This window comes from Pholcus phalangioides, unplaced genomic scaffold (genome assembly GCF_987345545.1).
Source record: "Pholcus phalangioides strain wild (caught in Gottingen) unplaced genomic scaffold, Ppha-v1.0 ptg000004l_1, whole genome shotgun sequence".
Classification (NCBI taxonomy): domain Eukaryota; kingdom Metazoa; phylum Arthropoda; class Arachnida; order Araneae; family Pholcidae; genus Pholcus; species Pholcus phalangioides.
In genome coordinates, this window is record NW_028301597.1 from 14,669,210 (window position 1) to 14,695,489 (window position 26,280).

Here is a 26,280-nt window from a genome sequence, read left to right on the forward strand (position 1 = left end):
ATCTCTTCTGGGGTAAAGCGTTAGTAAATTGCCTCAATAGCGATAGACTTGACTCGTGGACAGTTTGAAATGAAAGTACTGAATTATAACACCAGGTTTACCCTCGAGGCTTTAACCCACTGCGTACTTATCAGTTTTTATTCCCCACCATGAATGGCCTGTTACTGCTACTTTACCAAACACCAACTCCGGTCATATCGCTATATATATTGCAATTTATTGCGATTAATGAGATGGGTTGGAAATGAAGGCTCTGTCTATTGGCGGTCGCTAGGACGGAGTCGAAGTAATTCAATCGAAAGCCTATGGGACCTGAAAATGTGAGGAGAATCATCGAACTCTGTCTTGAGTTACAAGCGAAATTAGTTACCAGATTAGTAACAAAAAAATTTTATTAACGAAACATTGCCACTAATCTGGCTTAAAATAGGGGTGTTGAACTATTTCATTCATAAACTTGGCATCACAACGAATGAAATAATGCAAACGTGATTCATAATTAAGACGATTCAACAAAATCGTTGTTGGAACATGCAACTTTTTTCAGCCAGGAAGTGCATAGGTCTCTTCGCAGAGAGCGGACAGACATTCAACACGATACTTATATAACATGAAAATTAAAGAATTTACCATCTTCACTTCAAAATATGGTAGCACCTATAGGAACATGAAACGAGCACAACTTCGACAACATAAATACGTTAGGGACACACATATACCCAGAACACACATTCCGGCATGTACCAATTCATTAGAAATTCTACAATGGAGTCTGTACGAGGAGAACGCATGTACTGTTAAGTAGAAATAGTTGTAGTGTAGTAGGCGGTGTTATATCCGAAGATACAATTTTTTGACGAGTTTCTAGACCTTCTTTTTTGACGAGAAATCTAGCAATTTCTAATAATAACTCTATTAAAAACATGAAAGTGGAACTTCGGTTAACAACCGCAATTCGCAAACCGAGCAAAATTTTGAAAAAAAAAAAACACTTTTTGATTCGATTAACGAGCGATGATTTGCATCACGAGCAAAAATTTTGAGCTTTGTTCATTTATTGTCACGTTATCACAACTGAGCCGATGGTTTTCGCTTTCGTCAACACACGTACTGTGGAATTTTGGGTAATATTCTCCCCTATAGTCTCCGGTCAGCGTGCCCCACTTGAAAAATGAACACCCGTATGAGCGTGACTGTCTACGATACGAAATTAAATGCCGCATTGTAAGCTTTTTTTTAAATATAAATTCTGCTTGGCTAGGAGCTTACCGATGATGGACGCCCCAGTGCATGCAACAGTGAGAACTTATGGATGGGATTTCGTCTGAGGAAGAGGAGAGAGAAACGAGAAACCCCTCGCTTCAATTGAGATTAGATAGATGAGACAGATGTATAAAATGTGGCAATCTGTGCAAAATTCTGTGGAAAAGAACCAATCAAATAAAGTTGTAGCATTGCGAGCAATGAATCTGTTCAACGAAAATGCAATCTCTCCATTTCCGAGAAATCGTAAAACGGAAGAAAATCAAGTGCATTGGATAGATTCCTTTTAAAAGTCACACAAAAAGAATAAGCTTACAGAGAAGTGAGTCACTAGGTCTTTCTTTATATATATACTAGGGAGGGGCTCTGCCCCCCTTCCGCCTTTGGCGGCCAACCCCCCCGCCCCCCCACTTCTCTTCACAACATATCTTGTTTATTTCGTCCCACTTCATCAGCGTGCTATGGAAAAGGACGTGTGAAAGCACCAGCCTACTGAAGAAGCGAATTTTAATAAAAATAATGATAAAGCAACAAAAAACAAATGAGATTCATCAAGCACCCCCCAGAAACTGGGGCCCCAGATTCAATTCGCTGAATTTTAGTGGGGCCCACACTGGATATATCTCGGGCTACCGATGTGTTGCAAATTTTACAATGTTAAACAACGAAAATCAATGAGATACATCCAGGGGCCCCGAATTAGAACCTATCAACATTCCCATGGAGCACTGACCTGGAAGCTTGTCGGACACACCCCTGTAAGGGGCCACGAAAATTTTTCATTTTTTTCAATTTTGCAACGAATAAAATCCAGGGCCCCACATCCAGTAGCGGGAACACAATACGCAGATTTTTAGTGGGGAATCCAGACTGGATTTATCTCGGTCTTCCGCTGTTGCAAATTGTATAATGTTAAAAAACAAAAAGAATCAGATTCATCCAGAGCCCCAAAATGAAACTGTAAACATGGGGGCCCCCGACTTGGAAGCTTGTCGGTCATCCCCCACTGCGAGTGCCGTGAAAAATTTTCATTTGTATTCGTTTTACCAATGAATAAAATCTAGGGCCCCCAATCAGTTGCCCGTTGTATTCGCATACTTGTAGTGGGGCCCCAGACTGTCCTTATCTCGGGCATCCGCTGTTGCAAATTCTGCAACAGAAAATAATGAGATTCATTCAGGGCCCCCAAAATGAAAACTGTAAACATGCCCCCCCCCCGACTTGGAAGCTTGTCGATCATCCCCCGCTGCGATTGCCGTGAAACATTTTCATTTGTATTCGTTTTACCAACGAATAAAATCCAGGGCCCCCAACCTATTACCCGGGACACCAATTCGCATACTTTTAGTGGGGCCCCAGACTGGCTTTATCTCGGGCTTCCGCTGTTGCAAATTCTACAACAGAAAAGAATGAGATTCATCCAGGGCCCCCAAAATGAAACCTGTAAACATGGGGCCCCGACTTGGAAGCTGGTCGGTCATCCCCCGGTGCGAATGCCATGAAAAATTTTCATTTGTATTCGTTTTACCAACGAATAAAATCCAGGACCACCACGTAACTACCCGTGACCGAATTCGCAAATTTTTTGGAGCCCCCAGACTGGATATATCTTGTGCTTCCGCTATCGCAAACTTTTCAACGTTAAAGCAGCAAGAAAACAATGAGATCCATCAAGGGCCCCTGGAAATGAAAACTTTTAACTTTCCCATGAAGGTATACGTACAATCCCCCCCCCGGGTACCCCGACCCTGTGTGTTGGGAGCACTGTTGTTATATGTATATTATACATATACATACCTCTCGGCATGACCCCCCCCCCCCCCCCCCCACAAGGACAGGTCTGACAGGACCAGAACGATTCTTATCACTTTTTGATTTTTCACACTATAAATTAACCACAGAGGGGCCCTGAAAAGCTGGTTTGGGGGCTCGCCATCTAAATTCCAGCCTAAGGGCCCTGCTGTAGGATATGGGAGCCTCTCGGTACATGCACATAACATGGTCCCGATGGGTCAAATGGGTCCCAATATGTGCTAGAGTAAAATGAATACTTGACCCAAAATCGTAACCGACTTCCGTAACACAAAAACGTAACAGATTTCCGTCACTCAAAACTTCACCAACTTCCGTCACTTGGTTGCTTAGCAACAGGCCCTTTTCGAGTTTGTGATTTTATATTATAGAGTAGATAAACGATATTCCCACCTCTCTCTCTCTCTCTCGTCGTTTGGAGCAAGTTAATTTGTAAACATTATCGTATTGTATGTTTATTTCTGGCATTATTATATTATATATGTATTTTATTGCATTGTTATTATGTTGTACGAGAATGAATGCCGTTTTAGTACTGATTTTCATGTGAATGAATAATTTTGAAACGAATTATCCGAGTTTCCATTATTTCCTATGGGGAAGTTTGATTCGAATAACGAGCACGTTTGCGGAACGATTTAAACTTGTTAACCGAAGTTCCACCGCACTTGCCATTTGAAGGAGTATTTTCACTCCTCAGCGAAATTTGGAGGAGTAAAATTGAATTTTGATGCGTGAATCATGCATCTAGATGCGTATTGGAGAATACTGGTAATAGGTCTTACGTACTGGCATCTTTTACTGCTTTCCACATTGTAAATCGGCAATTTTCAGACACTTTTTAAAGCACATTGTTAAAATTTGATATACGGTATATAAAAATTTTATCTAAATGAAAAATATTTGATGTAAATACACTCATTCATGTCAGTAAACTCAGAAAAAACAACATGTTAAGGAAAAAGGTCAAACATTGCCAAAAATCTGAAAGGAAAAGGAAATACCGATAGTCTGGAAAATGTTGAGTATATGTATTAGGTATGCTAATTTATTGAATCAACGAGAATTTTTCGATTCAACGATTTTTTTTTCTTTTAGCGAAATCAAAGAATTATTTTATTCTACTTATTTTTTCACTGAAAAGTGATTTATGACACTTTTACTCTATTCTTCAACAACGTCTTGAAACTGGGAGGTATTCTACGTGACACTTACTCTTCATCTCTCTCGCACTTACCCCTCTCTCTTCGAAAATCGTTTCTTTTAATACGTGTCTTGCTCAGTTTATATAGTTTTTTTCCAACTCTACAATACGAGCTTTCAGTCGAAAACTTCCGTTTACGAACCACGGAAGGTTGTAAAATGCTGCTGCGATTCTGTCGTAAAAAATGTTTCTATTTTTTCCCAATTCCACCTTTTTTTATTGCTCCGAGAATATAAAACGGGACTTTTCGTCGTCAAAGTGGTACGACTTGTTTCACTGAAATGGTGTTTTATTTTTAAGCTTAAAGCGAGATGTGTTGGTCTTTATGCGTGTAGTTATAGCAAAATTATAGCTCCGAAGGATACGGCTCTGCAACCACGAATTCGGAATAAAAAAAGGGATTTCCCATTAAAAATGTATATATTCTTACCGAACACTCGTGTAACTTGGATCATTGCGATACGCAATCCCTTGTTTTTCATGATTTATTAAAGCAACGTAGAAATCGAAAATGAATGTTCAGTATGAACCTAAGAATTCTTTCGCGTAATTTTTTTTTATAGTATCACAAAAGAATTATGAGAATAAAGGAGCTTCATATTCACTCGATTATAAAATGCAATCAGATAGATTGAATAGGAATCGATATATTTTCCGAAAACATAAATTCATCTGTTTCGTAGAATGGACGAAACGAAATAAAAATGTCCTGTATAGAATGGATATACAGTTGAACTCGGTTATAACAACCTTGGTTGTAACAACGAGTCGGTTATAATGTCAACAATTACCGGTTTTGACTAATTCTAATAAAAATTTTTTTAACGAATCTTGCTTATAACGTCGATGAAAACGAACAACCTTGGATAGAACGACACATTTTTGTCGCTATTCCGTATTATTTCTCATAATATGACACGCATACGGAACATTTTGAAACTTCTTGCTCTTTTTGACTCTTTGTAATTGAAAAACTCATTATTTTCAACACAAAGCTTACTCTTTAGTTCAAAACCTTACTAAAATCGGGGATGAAGATAATTTGCACAATTTATAGATGTATTATTGTAATTATGACTATAAACATCAGCTTGATCTCACGTATTTGCCGTTATCGGTGCCATCTTAACGCATGGACCCACCTGGGGACGGCCTGGGGGCTTCGAGTATAGAAAGGGTCTCATGAAAATGAGATTTGGTCAAATTTTCGACAGTGAGTATGTAAATTGGGTGACAGGTACTTCTAGCTATGGGAGGGGGGGGGGGAATCCCTTTGCTGAGGCCTGTGATGCTTTCAAGACGGCATTGGACTTTCAACGGACTTGTAAGACGGTATTGAACTTTTTTCCGTGAAATGAATTTCAAATCACAGCAGATTTGCTGTAGCACTGCGTTTCTCGCTAAGAGTTATTAATGAGGAATTGTGTTGGCGATTTTTGGCCGGTAATTGACAACATGTTCAGCTACAATTGGTGACGTCCCGTATTTTTCTTGATAAAATATAGTTACCCCTTAATTATGTATAATAAAACAACTTCATCCACTTTAATTGTTTACATCAGATTGAATTTTTTTTGTAGATAAAAGTCTTGAAAACAACCATGGTTGTAACGACACCTCGGTTATAACAGCAAAACATTGCGGAATTTTCGATGTTGTTATAACCAAGTTTGACTGCATTCGCGAGTTTTGAAGGTGATACCTTAATCTTTGAAAGTAATAGGGGATTTCTGTTTTTCTTTCGAAATTACGTCACCTGTGGGCTTCTCATAATTATAAAGAGTGTGAATGTTCCTTTGAAAGAAATATTCAAAAAAGTTTCAATACACAATTATAAAACTGAGTACTGTAAGTGGAAGTGAGGAGTTAAAACAAAATTCTAAATTAATCTGTGATTTAGTCTTATGAAATTCGTGAGTATCCAGGTTTGCACCCCAGTGGCGGCACCGCGGTGGTAGGCTGAAGTAGGTTTCTGCGGTTCTTGAGGCGCGAACCGGTCTCCGATTTGAAAAAGTCTCTCCACAGAGAGCAGACAGACACGACACGTTCATAACACGAAAAATGCAGGCATTTGCCATTTTCACTTCAAGATATGGAAGGTAGGTGGCAGCATCAGTAAAACACAAAACCATAATTCCAACAACATAAATGCGTTAGAACAACACAATACGTTCTTGCACGCACTAATTAGTTAGAAATTCCCCGGAAGAATGTTAAAGAGGTGCATATGCGTGAAGTAGTAGTAGTGGTGGTCCTATGAAGAAATACTGACTTTATTACAAAGAAACAAACTGAATATCCAGGATAAACATCAGAAAGATATGATTGTGACATTATATATTCGTTTGTGTTCGTCACAATGGTAATCACTAAAGGAGGTTTCTCGGCATATGAACTACAATATCTCTAAATACATAGCTTGATACGTATCCAGTGCGAAGTGGTGACATTATACGTGACAAAAACCGTTCAGAACCACGAACTTATGATCACCACAAGCGGAATTCATCATCCTGAGCTATATCCCAAAAGATGTGGAGAGAAGAATGAAAAAAAGAGCAAATGGGATGAACCAGAGATGATCGGAACTATTACCGGGACGATTTGAATCACAAACCTAACAGAAGTTTCAAAAGACTGTTGTTTCATGGGAAACCTTTGCATTCAATGGGATGACCAATATCAGTTTTCTAAACGGAAGACAATTTCAAAGCCTACCAGGAAGATCATAGGAATTACCTTCTGCCTTTTGCGAAAATTATGTATTCTAGCAAGACGATACACCTATAAGCAGATCTGCCTCTAATTAGTTCGAGAGTAAACATGGGAATTCTATAGCGGGGTTTTTCAAAGGCTGTGCCGCGTCACACCGGTGTGTCGCGAGAGCATCGTAGGCGTGGCGCCAAACATTTTTAAAAGAAATTGATTCTATAATCAAATAAGATAAGATAAATAATCCAAATTATTTCTATAGAAGTCTAAAGATCATTTCATAACTTATAATTAAGTCGTGTTTCAGGAATGTTGATAGTCTTTTTATTACAATTAGCAACAAATTATTTTGTCTTTGTTGCTAATTAAATCATTGAAAAATTGCACTTTTTAAAATCTCAATTCAAGTGAGTCGCGAGAAAAGAAACGTTGAAAAACACTGTTCTATAGGATGAGCAGTATACACTTAGTTTTTACTTAATTCAACTCACAACCTTAGCGTGAGATGCATGGATATGTAACGGCCAAAACCCGAAGTCCAGCCAATTCGCGAATTATCCTACAGGTGTGGCCAAAGTCCGATTATTAGAAATGACTAGTGTTTTTCTACTTCAGCCGGCCATTTAACGAAGTGGCTGGAGATCCCTGGCTAAAATTCAATGCGCTGATGTAAGACGGACAAAGGCATAAGCGCGGGAGGGAGGGAGGGAGGGGGGGGGAAGTGACACTGATCCATGCTCTCCCCAAACCGACCATAAATTAGGGGGAAAAATAATACTTCGGTGAAAATATTGAAAATATATGCTATATTAACCAATTTCTCTCTCTCCGTTAATTTGAATGCTTTTTGAAATGTGGAAACTTCCTTTTCTTTCTCTTAAACCATGCACAACTCCGGTCTATCGCCATGGGCAGTTTACCACCCATGACTAGGTTGTGTCGGAAGTGTGAGTGTTTGTATTTGTACCTAACAGTATAAGTGCTTACATAGTGTTGTGTGTGAATTTTTTATGCTGCCATCTATATTTCAGTTTGTGAATGAAGTGTAGTGATTGAATATTTGTACTGTTGTAGACTTGATGCTCTCTGTGGTGAGACTTTTTAACGGAAATATCGGCTCGCATTCGTGCCTCGTAGTTGGGAACCACAGAAAACTAACTTCAGCTGACCATCACTGTGACACCAGTGCGGGTTTGAACCCGGTTGCGAGTCCGGTACTCTGACCACTTGACCACCACATAAGCGAATGGCGGTAACTGAAAATTTCTCGGAAAGAAATATCTCCCCCCCCCCCACCCAGGGTCTTTTGTGTCTTCTCCAAAGGTCAATCCTGCGTACTCCCCTGAAGATGGTCCGATGACGCATCTATCGGTTTTGGTTCGATGGTGGCGTGCACATGGAAGCAAAAAAAACGTGCCATATTGTGACGATGATATTCTGTGGATAATGAATAAAGAATAAAAATAAATAAATTTAATATCATGTTTATTTTCTTCCAACCATGGTAGATAACTCTATGCCATTTCACGAACTGGCTGGTTAAAGTGCGAAATAAAGAAACGATCGGACATTGGTTATCCAATTTACAGCGAAATTAGCCAATTCGCAAACTGGCTATATTTCATGTTTTGGCCGTAACATATACACACATCGCACGTCAAAACTGAGGTGAAATCGAACGAAATTGATTTGAACTGAACTCAAACATTCGCAAATTCATTGACAGTGAATATGATTTTCAATTTTTAAAAAAAAATGAATCAACGCAATGTCGGTTGTAAAAAAAAGTCTTTATACGACAGTCAAGTTCGTGACTAGAAAATCAGGAGGATTCGGATGAAATGAAGGAGAAAAAATCACGAATGAAGGTGAACTCAAAACTGATTAAATTACAGCGCAGCAGATTAGATTAGAGACAGCATATTTTTTGCACTTTCCTATAATTCGAGTTGGAATTACATTAGCATATCAAAAATATCGGACGGGCGGGCGTGTGCAAGTTAGTTCTATAATCGTGCGTTTAGACTTCTTTTTCGAACGTTGCTTTCGCTGATATTCTATTTACTAAAGAAATACTCACTGTATATAATATTGTTCGAAAAAACAAAAATATTTAAAGGGGGAAAAAAAAGCTCTATTTCTGAAAAGAAAGGCTTCCTTTATCAATTGAAAAGCGGGAAATTAAACACTTTATAATAAAAGCAGCTGAATAGCTTTTTAGCCAAAATATGATTAAAAAATAGCTTATATCTTGAGGCTAATATTTTCAAACTGAAGTTCTTCAGTAAACAAAAAAAATGTCAAAGTGCCACTTGATATTAAAACAACTAAATTTCTATAATATAATACAATATCGTGTATAAAATTAATGTTCATGCCTAATAATGTGTGAGAAGTCTTGCTAACTAAAGCATTTCTTGAAAATATAATCAAGAAAATATGAATTTGAAAGAATTCAACGATGGATAAGAAAAACCCAGCGTATCACATATATTCGTAAGTACAGTAAGCTCTTGCTAATTCGGCACAAATCAGACCCGGGTTTGTCAGATCACTAGAAGTTAACTGTAGATAATATAAACTTCTAAACATTTAAATAATAAAAACTTTTGCGCACAGATATGTGGGGACATGCATTCCTCTTCAATGCAAGAAGAAAACAGCTAAAAGCGCTGGATTACTGTACTGGGCCGCACTAGCGCAATGCCGAATTATCGAGAGTCTAATGCAGTTCGAAAATTCATAAAAATCAAAGGAATTGCTATATTTTAACGTTGCTTGCGAGAAAGTTATTTTCACGAAAGACGATTTTTTTAGTAGAGGAAAAAAAATTTCAAATTTTTGTCAATAGAGGGCCAGGAAAACCAACCAGGCTGTAGTGATTGGACCTGAACCTTTCTTCAATCTCTCCTTTGTCCGGAACGTTCGTACAGCTTCAGATTCGTAGTTGAGGTAAAGCAATTTCCATTTTTCTGAGATAAATAAGTAGGGCTTTATCTACGAATGGTCAACATCCCAATGAGAACCTTATGTAAGTGCCAATAAGAGAAGAAAAAATCATCAAAGATGAGCTGTTAATCGTACACCTTGAATTTTATAGGACTCTGATTTGCATATTTCCAGTGATTTGCTTTCGTGCAACACCCTCTATCGACAAAAAATTGAACTTAATCTTTTCCTATACCGTCTTGGGTTGCTGTATTTTTGATATAGTTTTATTCGACATCCATATTTTTTATGGGCATCTTTTTTTTTCACCCACCTCGTTGGCCGCTGTGCGGTCGTGTTGGTCTGTCGTCCTGAGGTTCCAGGTTCGAATCCCGTTGACGGAACAGTAGTGGTTGGCTGAAGTTGGTTTTCTTCGGTTTTCCTGCTTCGAGGTGCGAATGAGAGCCTGTCTTCCATTTAAAAAGTCTCTCCGCAGAGAGCAGGCAGACCTACAACACGATACTGACGTAACATGAAAATTCAAGCATGTCCGTCTTTATTTCAGAAAATTGAAGACAGATAGCAGCATGAACACGAAACAGGGACCACACATACACTCAGAACACGAATTCCGGCATGTGCCAATTCGTTAGAAATTCCGCAGAGGAATGTGTACGCGATGCATGTACGGTTAAGTAGTAGTAGTAGCCACCTCGTTGGGCATTTTGTCTGTTGTGGTCTTTGTATTTGTATAAACTGGGGTCACTTGAACCTAAAAAAAAATGAAGTTTTAAATCACTCCTTGATCTGCTGGAGTAGCTTTTTTAGCACCTCAGACGCTAGCTAGTGATAGCAGCCTCTGAGGTGCTAAACTACGTTCCCGCTCTTCCCGCTTTTCCTATTTGGGGTCATTCAAGTATTACGTCAGCATCGAGGGGGGGGGGAGGGTGTTTCGGATTTGCTGACTTTTGATGACACAAGGGGGGGGGCGGGTTTGAAGGTTGCTTATGCCATCAACCACCCCTTTTTGATGATATGAAATATTCTAAGCTGCTGACGAAATTTTGCTGACAGGGGGGAGGCGGGTCAGTGTTTTGCTGACTTTTGCTGACAAGGGGGGGAGCAGGGGGTCAAAAATGGCTGAAAATCTGCTTACGTAATACTTGAATGGCCCCTTTCAGGTTATGTTGTTTTGTGATACGAACACGAATTGCGACCTGATGGCTATCACCTTTTTTTATTTACACACTCTAGTCATACGAAAAATAAAGCGAAATTTACATTTCATATTTAGTCTAAGAAAATAACGACAGTTTTTCAGTCATACAGAGAACCACTTAACACCGTAAAATTTATAAGTAATGACGTGAAAACTAAAAATGGGGTTACTTGGACCCAGCCAGTAAAATGGTTCCAAGTAACCTCTTAACTACGTGCTTGATCAATTACGTACATTTTCATATTTCACCATAAAAATGATTGATTTCATCACTTTCTGTCAATTTTTCTTCATTAACTGGGTTAGCCACACGGGTCATGCGCTTTTTTTTGCAGACTTGAAACAAAAATTGCCCAGAAATCAAAAGAGGTCTCCTGGTAGTAGAAATTAATCCACAAAAACTAATAAAAATAAGTTGTTTTCAGTTTCCAATGTAAAGCAGCTTTTTTCATGCATTATTATCCTTAATAGGACTAGTTGGAAAGATATAAAGGGGTTCTCTAAAATATTTCATTCAACATCACAGAATTCATGATGTATTTTCAAATTTAATATCAAATTACATAAACATTCAACCAAAATGTCTCCAGAGGTTTTATTTCCAAATCCTACGCCCTATTTTACTCCATTACCTATTTAAATTATTTATTTTAAGGAAAATGTAGCTTCGATCCAAATAACCCAAACCCGGGGGTTTACTTGAACAAAAATTTCAATAATTTATTATGTATATATTTCAAATAATTGAAATTTTTGTGTGAAAAAAGCTAGAATCGCAGGAAAATATCATAAAAATTAGGTTGCTGCCTTAATCATTATAATTAATTAAGGCTATCCTTTGGTAAGAAATGTACAAAAATGTTCACGTTTTGGGTCTAAGTAGCCCCAGTTTACGGTACTTTATAATCTTTCGTGAGAATAACTTTTTCTCAAACCACATTCAAATATACGAATCCTTCATACCATTTCCTTCAATTTTTATGAATTTTCAAACCATTTACAAATTTATGGGACACCTTGCGTATCAAATAAATGTATCGAATAGGCTACATCCACGACGCGCGAAATTTGTGTAGAATGCAAATATATTGAACACACACGCAAGAGAGAACTGTATGATTGATGAATTGAAATGTTTTTTTGGTGGAAGGATATTTCGTTTTGCTAGTATGATTCATTAATATATGCTGTGATGTAGCAATATAAGTTTCTTTTTTTAAACCGTCTTTCGGAAACTCGTTTTCAGATTTAGAAGTTTGGGTAAATATGTTCTCTATTAATCATTCAGACATGTAATTTATTAATTGGGTAATGGTGAAAGGGGACATTAGAAAAAACACAGGCACACATATGAGGAATATTTGATTACGCGCGAGAATTACCCTCCACCAACATAATCATAATCAGTTTCGAAAGATTTAAGTCGAGGGATGGCGGGGAAAACTGGATTCGTATTATCGAGTCTATAATGTAGCCCGAGGACATAAAAAGGATCGGAAATCCGTTAGAACACATCGAACTGATTGTCAAAAAAGAACTACTATGTAATGTCTCTGAGGAGTTTACATGCCAAACAGAGTATAATTTAGTTGCCAAAAAACAAATAAATTATTTTTTCGGAGATGAAACATGAGTGAAAAAAAATAAAAAGTTGATCGGAAAATTCTCTACCTCTCATCACTTAATTAGATTGAAATATTTACACGACGAAAAGTGAATCAACGACGGAAAAAATGTTTTCAGTCTGAGGAAATCTTTTCTACGCAGTCAAACAAACAAAACCCGTTTCGAACGAACTCATATTCGATGTTTGATGGGCGAAAATTCTTTTAGTTTATCGAGTGCATTTATCGATGGGGTTGTGTGTGTGTGAATACACATCCAGTATTATGTATAAACATATATGCACACACATATATGCATACACATCACCCGAGGGTCTCCAAACTCCAAGTCGCGGCATGTATAATGTTTTCCAGCGCTAATTAGGCTTTGATATCGATTATTACAAACGCGGACGATGTTTGCTCAAGTCTTGTGATCGATAACCTTTGTTCATACGAAACTTAATACAGTGCTTCGGGCGAATGTTTATGGAAATCGTGGCTTCATACTGATAGAATTCCAAATTTACTCCATAATTCTGATCTGATACGCGAGTTCTTTGAAAAGGGCTCGACAGCCGAGATCGAATCAAACTTTGGAATTCTAAAACTCTGTTTCGAATCTCAATTTTACTTGGAAGTTATTCAGCTTCGCAATTAAAATTCGGGTTTTATCTTCGATATGAAGTCGGCATCATAGATAGGAGATAATTAGGTGGAAGGCATTTTGCGACAGGATAGAGAAACAACTGCTTCCTTCACCTGAGAATGTGTCCCTCGACTGATGATTTTTTTTTTTGCTAATCCTTGTTCTGCTGTTTATGTCAAGTTTCGGAATCTTTTCATTAATATATATTACACTGCAAGGTTTCTCTGATGTTAACATAAAAGTGAAATCATGAAGGATAGAATCAGTAATTTCTCGAAGAAATATAGCAGAAATATTTATGACAATTTTTTACGATTGTAAACAAAACAAAACAAAAAATACAACCCATGAATGGTCAGAAATGAGATATCTCGATTCAACGCAAATGGAAGATTGGTTTGTGAAAGTTTGTGGCTGAAAGGCCACAGGTTTCCCTTTTTTCGTTATCTCTTTTTTCATCGCCGCGAAGTTTCAATGTATCCCTATGAACGGAAGTTTTTTTTCTATCTTTCTAAACTACTGTTTAGTGATTTCTACCTCCCCCCCCCCCCCACATATAATGCATTTTTCTATATATATATATACGACACATATGAGAAAGAAAGAGACATAGTGGAGAGTGAAAGATATATGTATGAAGAAAGAAAAATTTACTATGTCCATCTTTTTTCCCTAGAAATTTCTACCATGTGAACAAGGAAACCAGTATATGAGATTTATCGCCGATAATTAAAATAAAGATCGTCCAAATTTGTTGTCAAAACTGTGCGGTTTTACGGTTTACGGCCAATTCTGTTTCGTTTCTACAAGTCAATCCAGTAAATTCAAATTCAAAAGTAAATAATCTATTCCGATGATTGAAATCATCGGAATAGATTATTTACTAATTCCACGTGTGATGCGAAATTTCAAAATGACACGAATAGACAGGTCTTTCAGTTCCGCGAGAACAACTATTTCACAAATGATTATGAGTTTTCAAATGGAAATTATCGGCAGTTTTATGAGCTTCGTACTAAGCTAATTTTCACGAAGATCATAGCATGTCGGAAAGAACACACACACATACTGCGTTTCGTAGTTCTCCAAAAGAAATAAGATTTCGATTAATGTCATCGGATCGAAGGAATATCATCAAGCAGCCATCATTATCTGCACGATTTCTGATTAACTCACATTGATGGGAAGAGAGGAAAAAAAAAAAAAAAAAACCAAAAATGGAGGGGGGGGGGGAATCAAGGATTAATGTCCAACAGAGCATGTCCTTGCGCGTGTAATTGAATATGGCCGATGGTCGACGATGCTAATAGCTTGTCGGTTAGAGCTCGCATTGCGTATAACCGCTTTTCTCTGGCACATATTGTCGTCTAGTTCTTCTTGCTCGACCTCCTTCACCGCTTTACTATCACGCAGTTTCACCGGCAGAAATAAAACATAATTAAATTCGCTGTGGGGGAAATGCCGGTTACGAGGTAGAAACGCGAAAGACTAATGCTTTACCTCTAATTAGATTGAGTGTAGCAAAGAGTTGAAACAAAGGGGAGAGAAAGGAGGAAATATTGTCCCTCGCAAGAGAGAGCGAGTTCTCTCTCTCATTCTGGTTCCTCTGTGCCCTCCAGTGTGAAGAGAGAGAGAGAGAGAAAGCAATGCTAAATGCAACGACTACGTAGGTAGGCAGATAGACACAAACATGGGTACCATTGAAGATGAGGTGAAGGAGGATAAACCTGCGTTTACTACCCCTCCCACAAACCGAACAACTTTTCCGAGTTTAAAAGCACGAACGGGTGTGAGGAAGGGTGGGCGGGTTGTGGAGTGAATTCCAATGGTAGAAACTAATTAAAAGCGAGGCTAAATTTAATTAAACGTGCCGGTGCTATGGAAAGAGACAGTAAATAGTAAGAGAGAATTTTCTGGGGAATAACAGGAGCGGAAAAGCAGACTATTCAATGTGAGAGGGAGGCCTAGATGTGCTTGAATGTGGGAGAGTGTGTATACATATATCCTGTATGTATGTATATACACGTTTCATGGAGCGAACTTTGAATGTTTTCTGTGCCACTGAGGAAAAAAGGAAGGGGAAGAGGGATTCGATGCACAGCTGCTTATTTCTGCTAATTGAAGGTGTCCAAAGACGACGAATGTTCCAAAGTATTTCCTTTTCGTTTTGTCGCGAATTCCCGGTTTCTCTTGCGAATTTCTCAATACACTGATTTGTTTTTCTCGTGTAATGGGTGAATAAGAAGAGTAATTTTTTTTGTACGCCCCCTTTTTTTTTCCCGGAAATCATCAAGTATATTTTGTAAAAATAGCTGCTTGGATTTTTGTTCAATCTGTGCTTGCGAAGAATTGAAAATTTCATTTGGAAAGCGATTATGGGAATTAGAGGAAAAAAAGATGCACCTTAACAACCAAGAATATCGTACACATTTTTTCATTTGATCAGATGCATATCGAACGAGTTTTCGATCACGTAGATGCTGCTTCTATATTTAATCCTTAACTGTTCAATATAATTTTTTTTCGAGCTTATAATTTTTTCATAGTTAATGGCACTAATTGAAAGCCTGAAAAGTCATTAAAAAATCTATTTCGAATTGTACTGCTCATACAGGGTCTTAAAGAGGTCTTATAGGGACTAAAAATTGCAAATAAAATAATGTACTGAAAGTAATAAATTAGTATGAATTGATGTTAACTTTCCGATATACAACTATCTTCTTTGTGATTCAAACTGCAGTAAGAAGAAAATTTGCATTGTAAACTTCAAGGTAAAAAAAATTAAATGCAAACAAATAATTTTAACAAATTAGTGAAATCACAGCCACACATGTTCTGCAACAAAGTGTTGTGTCGTTAATTGGGTCATCTACTAGCAAATTCAAAATATGAAATGGAAAGAATGTGACCTCTCTTTATGGGCAAAAGTGATTCCGAATTTTCATCTTCAAACTGGCAGCAGTGATGAACATTTAAAGAACCTTTTGCACGTATTCAAAGCTACGCATTTAATGGTTGATATGTATAAATACGTTGAAATCGCGTCTGTATTCAGGTTAATTTAGATTCAGATGCTTTTTTCCTCATTCAAGCGCAATAAAATGAGTTGAGGTTTGTTCCACTCAAGGCTAGCCAGTTTTATAATTAATATTTTCATGCATTATTGATTAGATCGAATGCTTTTTCTCAATACTTATTTCTTTTTTTAAAAAAGAAGTGAAATCGCCCCGATCTTCCGGGGTAGAAAGTAGCCAAAATTCACTATTAATTTTCAAAAATTATGCAAAAAATTTATTGTGTCGATTATTGTCTTGAAGAAATTGTAGAAAAATTAATTAATTTAACACTTTGGAATGAGTGTTTGGAACTTTTATCACTGAAATTTTTTATGTGGGCAGTATATTTATATTTTACAATAATTATTGGTTCCCATTATTTTTGTTTATCGTATTTTTGATATAGTTTAGATGTGTATTCAACATTCATATTTTTTACGGGCATCTTTTTTCCAGCCACTTCGTTGGGCATTTTGTCTGTTGTGGCCTTTGTATTTGTATTTAAAATTGGAATAAATTATATCGGCGGCGTTCAAGCAAAAGCCACCAATTCCACAAAATGTTTTGACGGACTGCTGCACTTGATTAGAATTTCCAATTAATTATTGAAGTGAAACTTCTATAGCGACATAACAGTGAATTTCTGTGAGGGAGAGAAAATTATCACAAAAAGTGAGAGAGAGAGAGAGAGAGAGAGAGAGAGAGAAACGCTTTCTTTTCCACAAAACCCGTTCCGTGGAATAACTGATTGTGTGATGAAGCAGATGGGTGATGGGGAGAATGTCAATATACACACATTCAGCCGTGTAAGAAAATAAAGTTGGGAAGGGGGGTAGTATATAACGGCTACAGATCGGGACAAGGAGCAATGATTATACTAAAACCCATGCGCCGAGCAAGCTACTCTCTCTTGTGACCTAATGCTGCTATTAATATATTAGTATATTTCGCACGTGAATGCAAGTTTTGTGACGTCACATTGATAACTACTGATTGACTGCGCTATCATAACGCTGTACATCAGCGCTTCACTTTCTTCTTACTCTTCATTTCTGAACTAGACCCCTGTATTAGACTTCGGTCCCGATAAAAGCCTCCCCACCTTACGATTCAGAGCCAACCACGCTTATCCCCAGAAAGTTTTAGTGAACAAATCTGCCACACATGGGATTTATAGCGGGTTCAATTATGATTCCATATGACGCCAAACTCGTTAGAACTCTACGGGAGACGGATGGTGACTTCGCGTTTAAGGGGTCAATTAGATCAAGTGAGTCAAGTTTAGGGGGGTTTAAAAAAATAAGTAGTCAACGAGTTCAATCTTATTTAAAATTAAATTAAAAATTTCTGAATTCAATTTTAAATAATTAAAACTAAATTTAATTGAGGGAATCTAATCATGTCAAGCCTAGAAGTTTCACTTCTATCGCGAGATTCTGACACATATTTTTTTTCATGAAAGGAACAGTTATGAACCACGAACCAGTTATTTAAAAATCAGTGAATCTAATGTAAAAGTTATATAAATCTTTAAAATATTTTTTATTACTTTTCACAATGGCTCAAAAGTTTGAATTGACAAAATCTCAAAATTGGGCTTGATGACTTCTGCTTGAACGCCGTCGATATGATTGATAACTCTTACCTTGAACGACCAATTCAAGAGTCGAGTCGTCGTTACCGTAGCGATTTGATGCTCTGCAAGAAAACACGGCCGAGTCATCCCTTTTAGTAGAATGGACATTGAGCTGAGAAACGAGTCCTTCGGGATGGTCGAATTGTCTTCTACTGTATCTGCGCTTTGAAGAAACGGGAAATTCAGTTGTAGTGAAAAGCGTTAAATTACACACCGGCAAATCGATACTCATATTATCAAGTGGAAAAAAATATTAAGACATAAGTATAAATTTCATGTGTAATACTTGGAGTAATACTTGCGAGAAAATTTTTTATATTAAGTGTGTTACACAAATGCATAAATTACAGTATATACTGATATGAAAGACTTTATCTTAATTTCTCTACGTGTTGGCTACGAAAAAAGCAACGGTGAACTGAAAAACATTTGGGCGGAAGAAAACAAAACAAACATTTTAAATGGAGTCTTTAGTAAAGTATAAAAGCACAGAGAAATGTGTAGGGATAAAGACAGAGAATTTCACTTAGAAAAGTTGCATTGAATTAGTTGTAGGTTCATCGAAGCTACAACTCGGTTATGTGGAAAAGTGCGAATGAAGATTAATGAAAGTGCATCTACATCAACATGCTATGAGTTGTCCTAGAGTGGCTTGATGAAATTCAGCCATCAATGTGTGTGAATGTCACGAAATATTTCATTGCGAGTCAACCATCGCGCACTAGACAAACGCCAAACTTAGGTGGACCCACGGACGGGTTAGTACATCATAGAGACTTGAGTTGCTTCTCTTGAATTTGGTATAGCTTGGAGGCTGTGGCACTGCGATAGCAACCGGGTTTAGCGAGGGGGGGGGGAAATGAGAAGAGAAAAAAAAGAAGAAAACCGAAAAACTGGGTTATTCCCCCCCCCCCCCCCCCCACTGTCGAAGCGAGTAAGCATATGTGGACGTATATTAAGAAATCAACAATTTCCTTGTAAAGAGTTTGTCGAAACAGAATGTTTGCCAAGTTCACAACACGAAAGAGATAAAAGAAAGACGGCGGATGCTAAAAGAGCATTATTTTTAGGTGACAACAGAAAAACAATCAAATTCACTCATCTATTAATCTTAATTTCTACGGGAAAACAAAGATTTCAGTTTTTGAGACATTTGATGGCGTGCAAATTCGCTGCGAAAAATTTGTAAGTAAAGGGGCAAACACCGGAGTAGTGGTACTGAAGGTAACTTCGAAATGATTTGAATTTGACACAAAATATCATTTTTAAAAGTTACCTTCAGTATCACCACTCCACTGTTTGTTCCATTATTAGAAATAATTTAAATATAACAGAAAATATCAATTTTAAAAGACTCATTTGAATTTTATCTGTCAGCTAAGAAAATGATTTGAGATCTCGAAGGTTTTATTTGATTTCGATCCAATGAAATCGTTTCAAAAAATTCAATTTTTTTCTTAAAAATTTTTGAGATATGCATTCGAATTTGAAAGGAGCAGTAATTAAAATGTATTCAATACCTTGAAACTAACCCCCTCAAAATTTTGAAATTTTCTTCGCCCTAAATCAGCTTTCCCTTCTTCCCTTAAAATTGATAACATTGAACTTCTCACCTTGATATCGGCACAGAATTTAATCGGGCTTTTTCCGCTGTTTTTTCCTTTGACTCCACTCCTTTTCAGTACTCCTTTTCCGATTCATTATTCAACTCTAGTCCTGTCTTCTTCACTAAAGTAGGCCTTCTCTCTCTGAACCTTTTAAAAAACTGAAACCTCACTCCACTGGTCACGATGGGATCTCAAATCTTATTCTCAAATTTTTTGCTGTTTTAATTATCTTCAAGGTCTCATTAAACACATCTAACTTGACTGGAAAATTAATAAGATTACCCCAATTCATATAAATATATATAAGTCAGGATCTTTTTCAAATATCCTTAATTTCAGACCAGTCGCTATCTCACCTCTACTTGCTGCAAGCTTTTTGAGTACATGGTTGTCAAGGAAATTCGCTCACACCTTGATTCAATAAACTTCTTTTTCTCAAATCAACACGGCTTTCGATCATCTTTTTCAGTAACTACCCAATTAGTTCTTTTCATACACGATTTATCAAGCAGTATCGACAAAAACGTCCAACTGATATAATTTTCTTGGATATCTTTAAAGCTTTTGACACAAGATGCCCCACAATAAACTCCTACTTAAACTCCAAAACCTTGGCCTATGTGTTCAACTGCTTAAATGGGTGGAAGCCTTCCTCACCAACCACAGTCAGTTTGTCTCCTCTAAGGGCCAGAACTTCCCATTTCTCCAGGTTAAGTCTGGCACTCCCCAGAGTTCGGTCCACTCACCATTGTTATTTTTGATCTATATAAACGATCTTCCTAATTCCATCGGTTGCCATATCAGACTCTTTGCAGATGATTGCGTCATCTACCAAACAGTGCACAACGAATCCGACCAAGCTTCTCTCCAAAATAACCTCAACATCGTATCGGAATGGTGCTCGTCCTTGTAATTACCCCATAATTCTTCGAAAACAGTTTTTATAAAAATTACTCGCACAAAAGACTCCCCCGATTCTTCTTACACTATCAATAACTGTTTAATCACTGAAGTTTCTAATTTAACTTTCTTTTTCAAAATCCTTCATGGCCATTTTCCTATCGACACTTCCAGTTCTCTAACTCCACAGCTTCATATTTTTCAAAAAGAATAAACCATTCACAGAAATTGAAACCAATCTTTGCATCCACAGATTGTTTCAAATTTAGTTTCTTTCCTCGAACAATAACCGATTGGAACAACCTCCCATCAAACATTATTGATTGTACAACAGTTTCTGATTTCCTTTGTAATATCAATCGTCTCCTCTGTCAAACTTCATCACCGCATTCCCTTGTATAGGCCTCGGTCAACAAATATTGTATAAGCAAATAAAGTCGTATTATGCGCTTATTGCACTGAAGTATGAAGCAAGTGTTTCATTCTTTTATTTAGGCTCTATATTTATACAGTGGGGATAAACAAATAAAGTTACATAATACACGAATACCGCTTATAAATATTTACAAATTTATAGTATGTTATTTCGATTTTCTGTTTTTTTCTCGAATATTCAGTTTTTAATTGTCAACAGCTCACTCGAATTTGCTTTAGTATTGTCTTAAAATTCTGTAAACATCCACAAACGAGTATTAATTAGACCATGACCTACATTTGAAATGACTTAAATAATACAGCAGATTCCAAACACAACTATGTTTCTAACAGAATTCGATCTAACGAAACCAAAAGTGAAAACTTCAATCGTTTGCTGGGACAGGAGTGGTTGTGGGGTGGGGGGGGGGGGTGTAGCTGCGAGTGCGTCCTAAAAAATCTAATGCCATATTTAATCCATTGATTTCAACGAAAGCTGAACATGAATAATGGTCAACGATAACAAATACTATATACTGTAGATGATGATGAGTTGCATTTGTTGAGTTTTCTGATTGCAAGTTTATTTTAAGCACCCTCTAAGGTTTATAAATTAGTTCTTAATTGAAGTTTGTTTCACAGGCATATTAGCACATACAATGGATTTACTGTTAACAAGAAACGAAATAGAAGAGTTAGATTGTTTCTTGTAATTAGGATATTTTTATGATAAATGCACGAGTTTTCATATAAATTCGTTGTATAAGTACATTAGTTAGTACGTTTCGTAAGTTTCTGTCCGCAGGTTGTTATTAGAGAGTTTCCCCACGAATACATTCCACATCTAAGTTCAGCGCGAATCGTTCGTCAGTGCAACTCTCTCTCTCACATGAAGCAAGCGGCATGTTATAAACTTATAAACTAGCACGTTTTGTCCCGACGCTGCTGTTTTGTGTTCACTTTCTCCGAACATCAAGCTCAAGGAAGCGGAATGGATCGTTCCCAGCAACTTTGTGTGTATGTGTATATATACTAATGGAGCTTTAGCGTGTGACGAGACAATCAAGGTTTCATCCTCGCTGCTTGCTCGCGTGAAAGGCCGCGTTAGATTTCGCAATTGCGTCTAAAAGTTAAGTATGGAATATGAATTTTGATGAATGGGGAAAGAGGTCGCTGTGGGTGTAGTGCAGATAAGGTAGACAAACTACTTCTGTGGGTTGTCTTTACCGACCAGCACACGAGTTTAAATAATTGAAAATGAATTATCCGAGAGTGCACATTGTAAATTTTAATGATCGGCATTACCTCTAGTGCTATGAGAGCGAGGCTTTTCATATCGTGATGTACAGTCTCAATATTGGTATCGCGCGAGGGCAAATTCATCTCAAAATTTCTCTACATGGCTCTACACTTCAAACCATAATGTTTAGAATATATTTGTGGAATGTGACATGTGTGTATGAATTAGTCGTTTGCGATATATTCGTCGTTTGTCTTTTCAAGATATTTGCGTGAATTTAATTTATGCCAAGATGTTCAGTAAGTCTTTTGGGTAGTATGTTCAATATTACTTTCCATAGGTACACGCGCTTTTTGTTTTGGTTTACTCTTATACTGCGACAAAAATATGCTTATACGAGTGTACGGAAATAATGCTTCACATGAGTTTTAAGGGGAAAAATGAATTTCAGTCAAGTTTGCAGAAGCTCAAATTTTGGTATTATGCGCTATACAATCATTTATTTTATTCAATTACGTATTGATTTCTGATTGCAAAGGATTTGAAGCTGGGAAGTTCATGCATTTCTAATGACTTATCTTTATTGAAAGGAATACATTGCTTATTATAAAGGGTGTCCTATGAATCCCAATTCGGCCTTTCTCTCATCAACCGTTTGTCGTAGAGGTTTTAATTTTTAAAAAAGTGCTCCAAGTGTGTTCAGAAATCACCCTGCACAAGTTCTGAGAGTAAAAATACAGTGTGCGACAAAAAAAGAATTGAAATTTTTATATTTGAATATTAATTTATATATGAATTTTTAAGACCCTGTCCTAAAAAACCCAATTAGAAAGTTGTTGCCCTGTCTCATCTGAGGCCAAAAAAGAAAAGAAAAGTTGGGAAAGAATATCTCAGTGAATATAACGGTCATCGAATTTTTTGCCTCTCTCAGAACAGAGAGTAGAACAACTTTTCTGATTGGAAGTTAGAGAACAGGGGGACCATAACAAAATTCCACTTTTTTATTTTGTGACACACTGTATTTTCACTCGTACAGGGTGATTTCTGAACACATTTTGAGCATTTTCCAAACTGGAACCATACTTCTACGACGAACGGTTGATGAGATGAAGGTCGAATTAGGACTTACAGGACACCCTGTATACGTTGGACAACCGAACATGCACGTTTGATTCAAACAATCATCGATTAAACATTAATAAATAAAAGAAAAGAAGACAAAACAAATTATGGCCACCAGATGACATATGATCAAACAAAATAATAATGATAAACAAAAAAACAAATAAAGATATAATAAACTTGCGAAACTTTACCTTGTCCCCGTGGCATTACTGAGAACTTCGCCGTCCTTGAACCACGTTATGGATATAGCTTTGTCTCCGAAAGCCTTGCAATTGATGTTAACTTGATCACCTTTTCTTACTTTTTTGGCGCTGAATTTTGTCTTGAAGTGAGCTGGGACTACAAACAGTTGAATAAAATGTTATACTAATAGTGATGAAAATTTATATTTTCACCGTAAAGCAATTCAAAAATGTTGAGTGAAAAATAATTTTCTAATTGAGGAAACACTGAGAAATTGATGGGGGGGGGGTGTGTGAAGGAGTCATGGATAAGGGTTTTTCTAAGGGCGGGGGCGCATCTTCCTAAGGCCGACCTCTGTTTGTATTTGTAGTTTGGGGTTTTCTGGAGATCACGGGGGGGGGGGGGAAGAGATAGAAGTAACAAACCATTTTAATAAGATAAGCATGTTTATCCTTTTGATTCATTACGTGATGAGCTGCACCCCGTTTCAATCAACCACGTGATCACATGACGTTCAGCTTCATCCCGTTTTAAGTTTTCGTTTTTGCTTTCTTCGATTCCGTTATTAGTCTTTTGTTTTTGATAAAATCGTTAATTTTGACATTGTAGTGAATTTTCGATGAAACAAATGTAATGCTATCATTAATTACAAGCACCGTGACTGACGATACTTAAGATGTCACTGGAGATGTGGTTATCACTGCACAAGACAAATCTATGAAAGGGTACATAACTTTACCCCAAAATACTCAGAAATCATCAACGGATAGGGCTAATATGCAGGGCGCATAGCTAACACTTCACACAGCAAATTTCCGACAAACCGTTGACCCTTGTGGCCTACTTCCAATTAGAAAAAGTATCCAAATAACGTGTAGAACTGAGGTATGTCATTCTTATTGCGCAAAGGATATAGTTATCAAAATATAAAAGTTAACTTTTTGATACGGACACCCTGTGCTCAAAATCTCGATTTGAAAGTTGTTTCCCTCTCTGTTCTGAAGTAAAAAGAAAAACCAAATTTCAAAATTCCAAGTGAAATATTCCCTGAGATAGAATTCAAAAATCGGAGAAAAGGGGGGGGGGGGAGAACAGCATAAATTAACGAAAAATGCTTCTTTTCCTCGTTTATGTTGTTCTTTCGCAACTTTTCTCAGGTTTTGAATTTAAATATCTCAATGAATATTGGACGTGAAAACGTGGAATGTTTTTGTTGAGCTTGGGAGAGACAGGACAATAGCTTTTTAATTGGTTTTGAGCACAGGGTATCCGTATAAAAAGTTAATTTCTTATTATAATAACTATACAACCCCTTGCAACATGGATGACGTATCTGAGGTCCACACGTTATTTGGATACTTTTTCTAATTGGAAGTATGTTTCTAGGATCAACGGTTCGCCAGTAATTTGCGGTGCGAGATGTTAGAGCTATGCACCTGTAAATATTTTCCTTCTTCGTTGGTGATTTCTGAGTAAGTGAAATCTGTCATTTCATTTGTTTCAATGTTATACGCGTCCATGAAATATACGCACCGAATTATACATATGTGAAAACGCACCATGCTTATTCATCCATCACGTGATCGCATGGTCTTTTGCTTTATTTCGTTACCCAACTGATATTTATTTTCCCCCCGCATCTCTATATATGTAAGTAATCTATAAATATGTAAGCATCTATATATATGAAGTAATATGTTCACCAATTTTTAAATTTTACCATGATTTTTAGGCATAACTTTTTGTCACTTCGAACAGTCATTTATGCTACTCTCATTTCCACTGATAAAATGATTACATTCCATTTGGCCTTATTTTGGTCGACTCTCTAATTTTTGTTCTTTTTGGATCAGCCATTTATGACCAGTTAATTAGTTTCAAAATCCTGATATCATATTCCCTTGACATCTTTTGCCCCTCGAAATTTTGCTCGGGGTGTCAATAAAGACCTATTAATGCATTAACTTTCTTTTTCCCCCCGGAATGGTTATTTGCTGAGTATATGGAAAAGACGCACATTCTATTTAAATTTTTTTATCTTTTCTTCAGCACAAGATTCTCAAAAGCGATACGGCGTTTCTGCACTCCGAATGTTGACCGAAAAAAAGGTAAATAAAAAGTATAGAAAATAATTTAGCCTTCTTATACAAACCATGAACAGTGATGGAAAGCATCTTGCTCAAACCCGGCCCGATGCTGTTGAATGCTTGACAGAGAAACGATCCGCCATCAGATTGACCCGCTTCCAGGATAAGCAACGATCCGTTTTCCAAGACTTGCATTCGAGCGCTGCTCATGATCGTCTGAAAAGCTTCCGGTGATCCTTGAGAACCTGGGCAGGATGTTTCAAAACTTATTTACGTTACTTGTGATTCAAGTGGAAAGCAACATTAATTAAATCAGTTTTATACGAAGCATTTGGAATATTTTGAAATCGGCTAATTTGTTCGTCGATATCACGGATGAGAAAATTATTCGAATCCCAGAAATAATCTCATTTATCGAAGATGAGTCTACCTCAACTATCGATCGACTCTCAAGATCACTCACTCTATGCCACGAAGTAACGAGACTAGTTGCGAAACATAACTACCATCAGTTGATGCAACTTATGCGATGAATCAATGAATCGGATCGATTGAGAAACAGCGATTCCGCGTTGTAAAATGAATAATCACTACCCCTTATTATAATGACCGTATTCATCTCGGGAATTACGCGAACAAAG

General features: G+C 37.1%; 1 protein-coding gene across 1 annotated transcript in view; it reads right to left on the reverse strand.

Annotated features, from left to right (window-relative positions):
- LOC149086590 (cell adhesion molecule Dscam1-like) overlaps nt 1-26,280 on the reverse strand; it is a 236,354-nt gene that overhangs the window by 14,552 nt on the left and 195,522 nt on the right. Inside the window, exons 11-13 of the mRNA XM_089230963.1 lie at nt 25,705-25,884; nt 23,561-23,708; nt 18,093-18,241 (exon numbers count right to left, since the gene is read on the reverse strand). Coding sequence (XP_089087089.1) covers nt 18,093-18,241; nt 23,561-23,708; nt 25,705-25,884 — 477 coding nt within the window. The remainder of the gene's footprint in view (nt 1-18,092; nt 18,242-23,560; nt 23,709-25,704; nt 25,885-26,280) is intronic.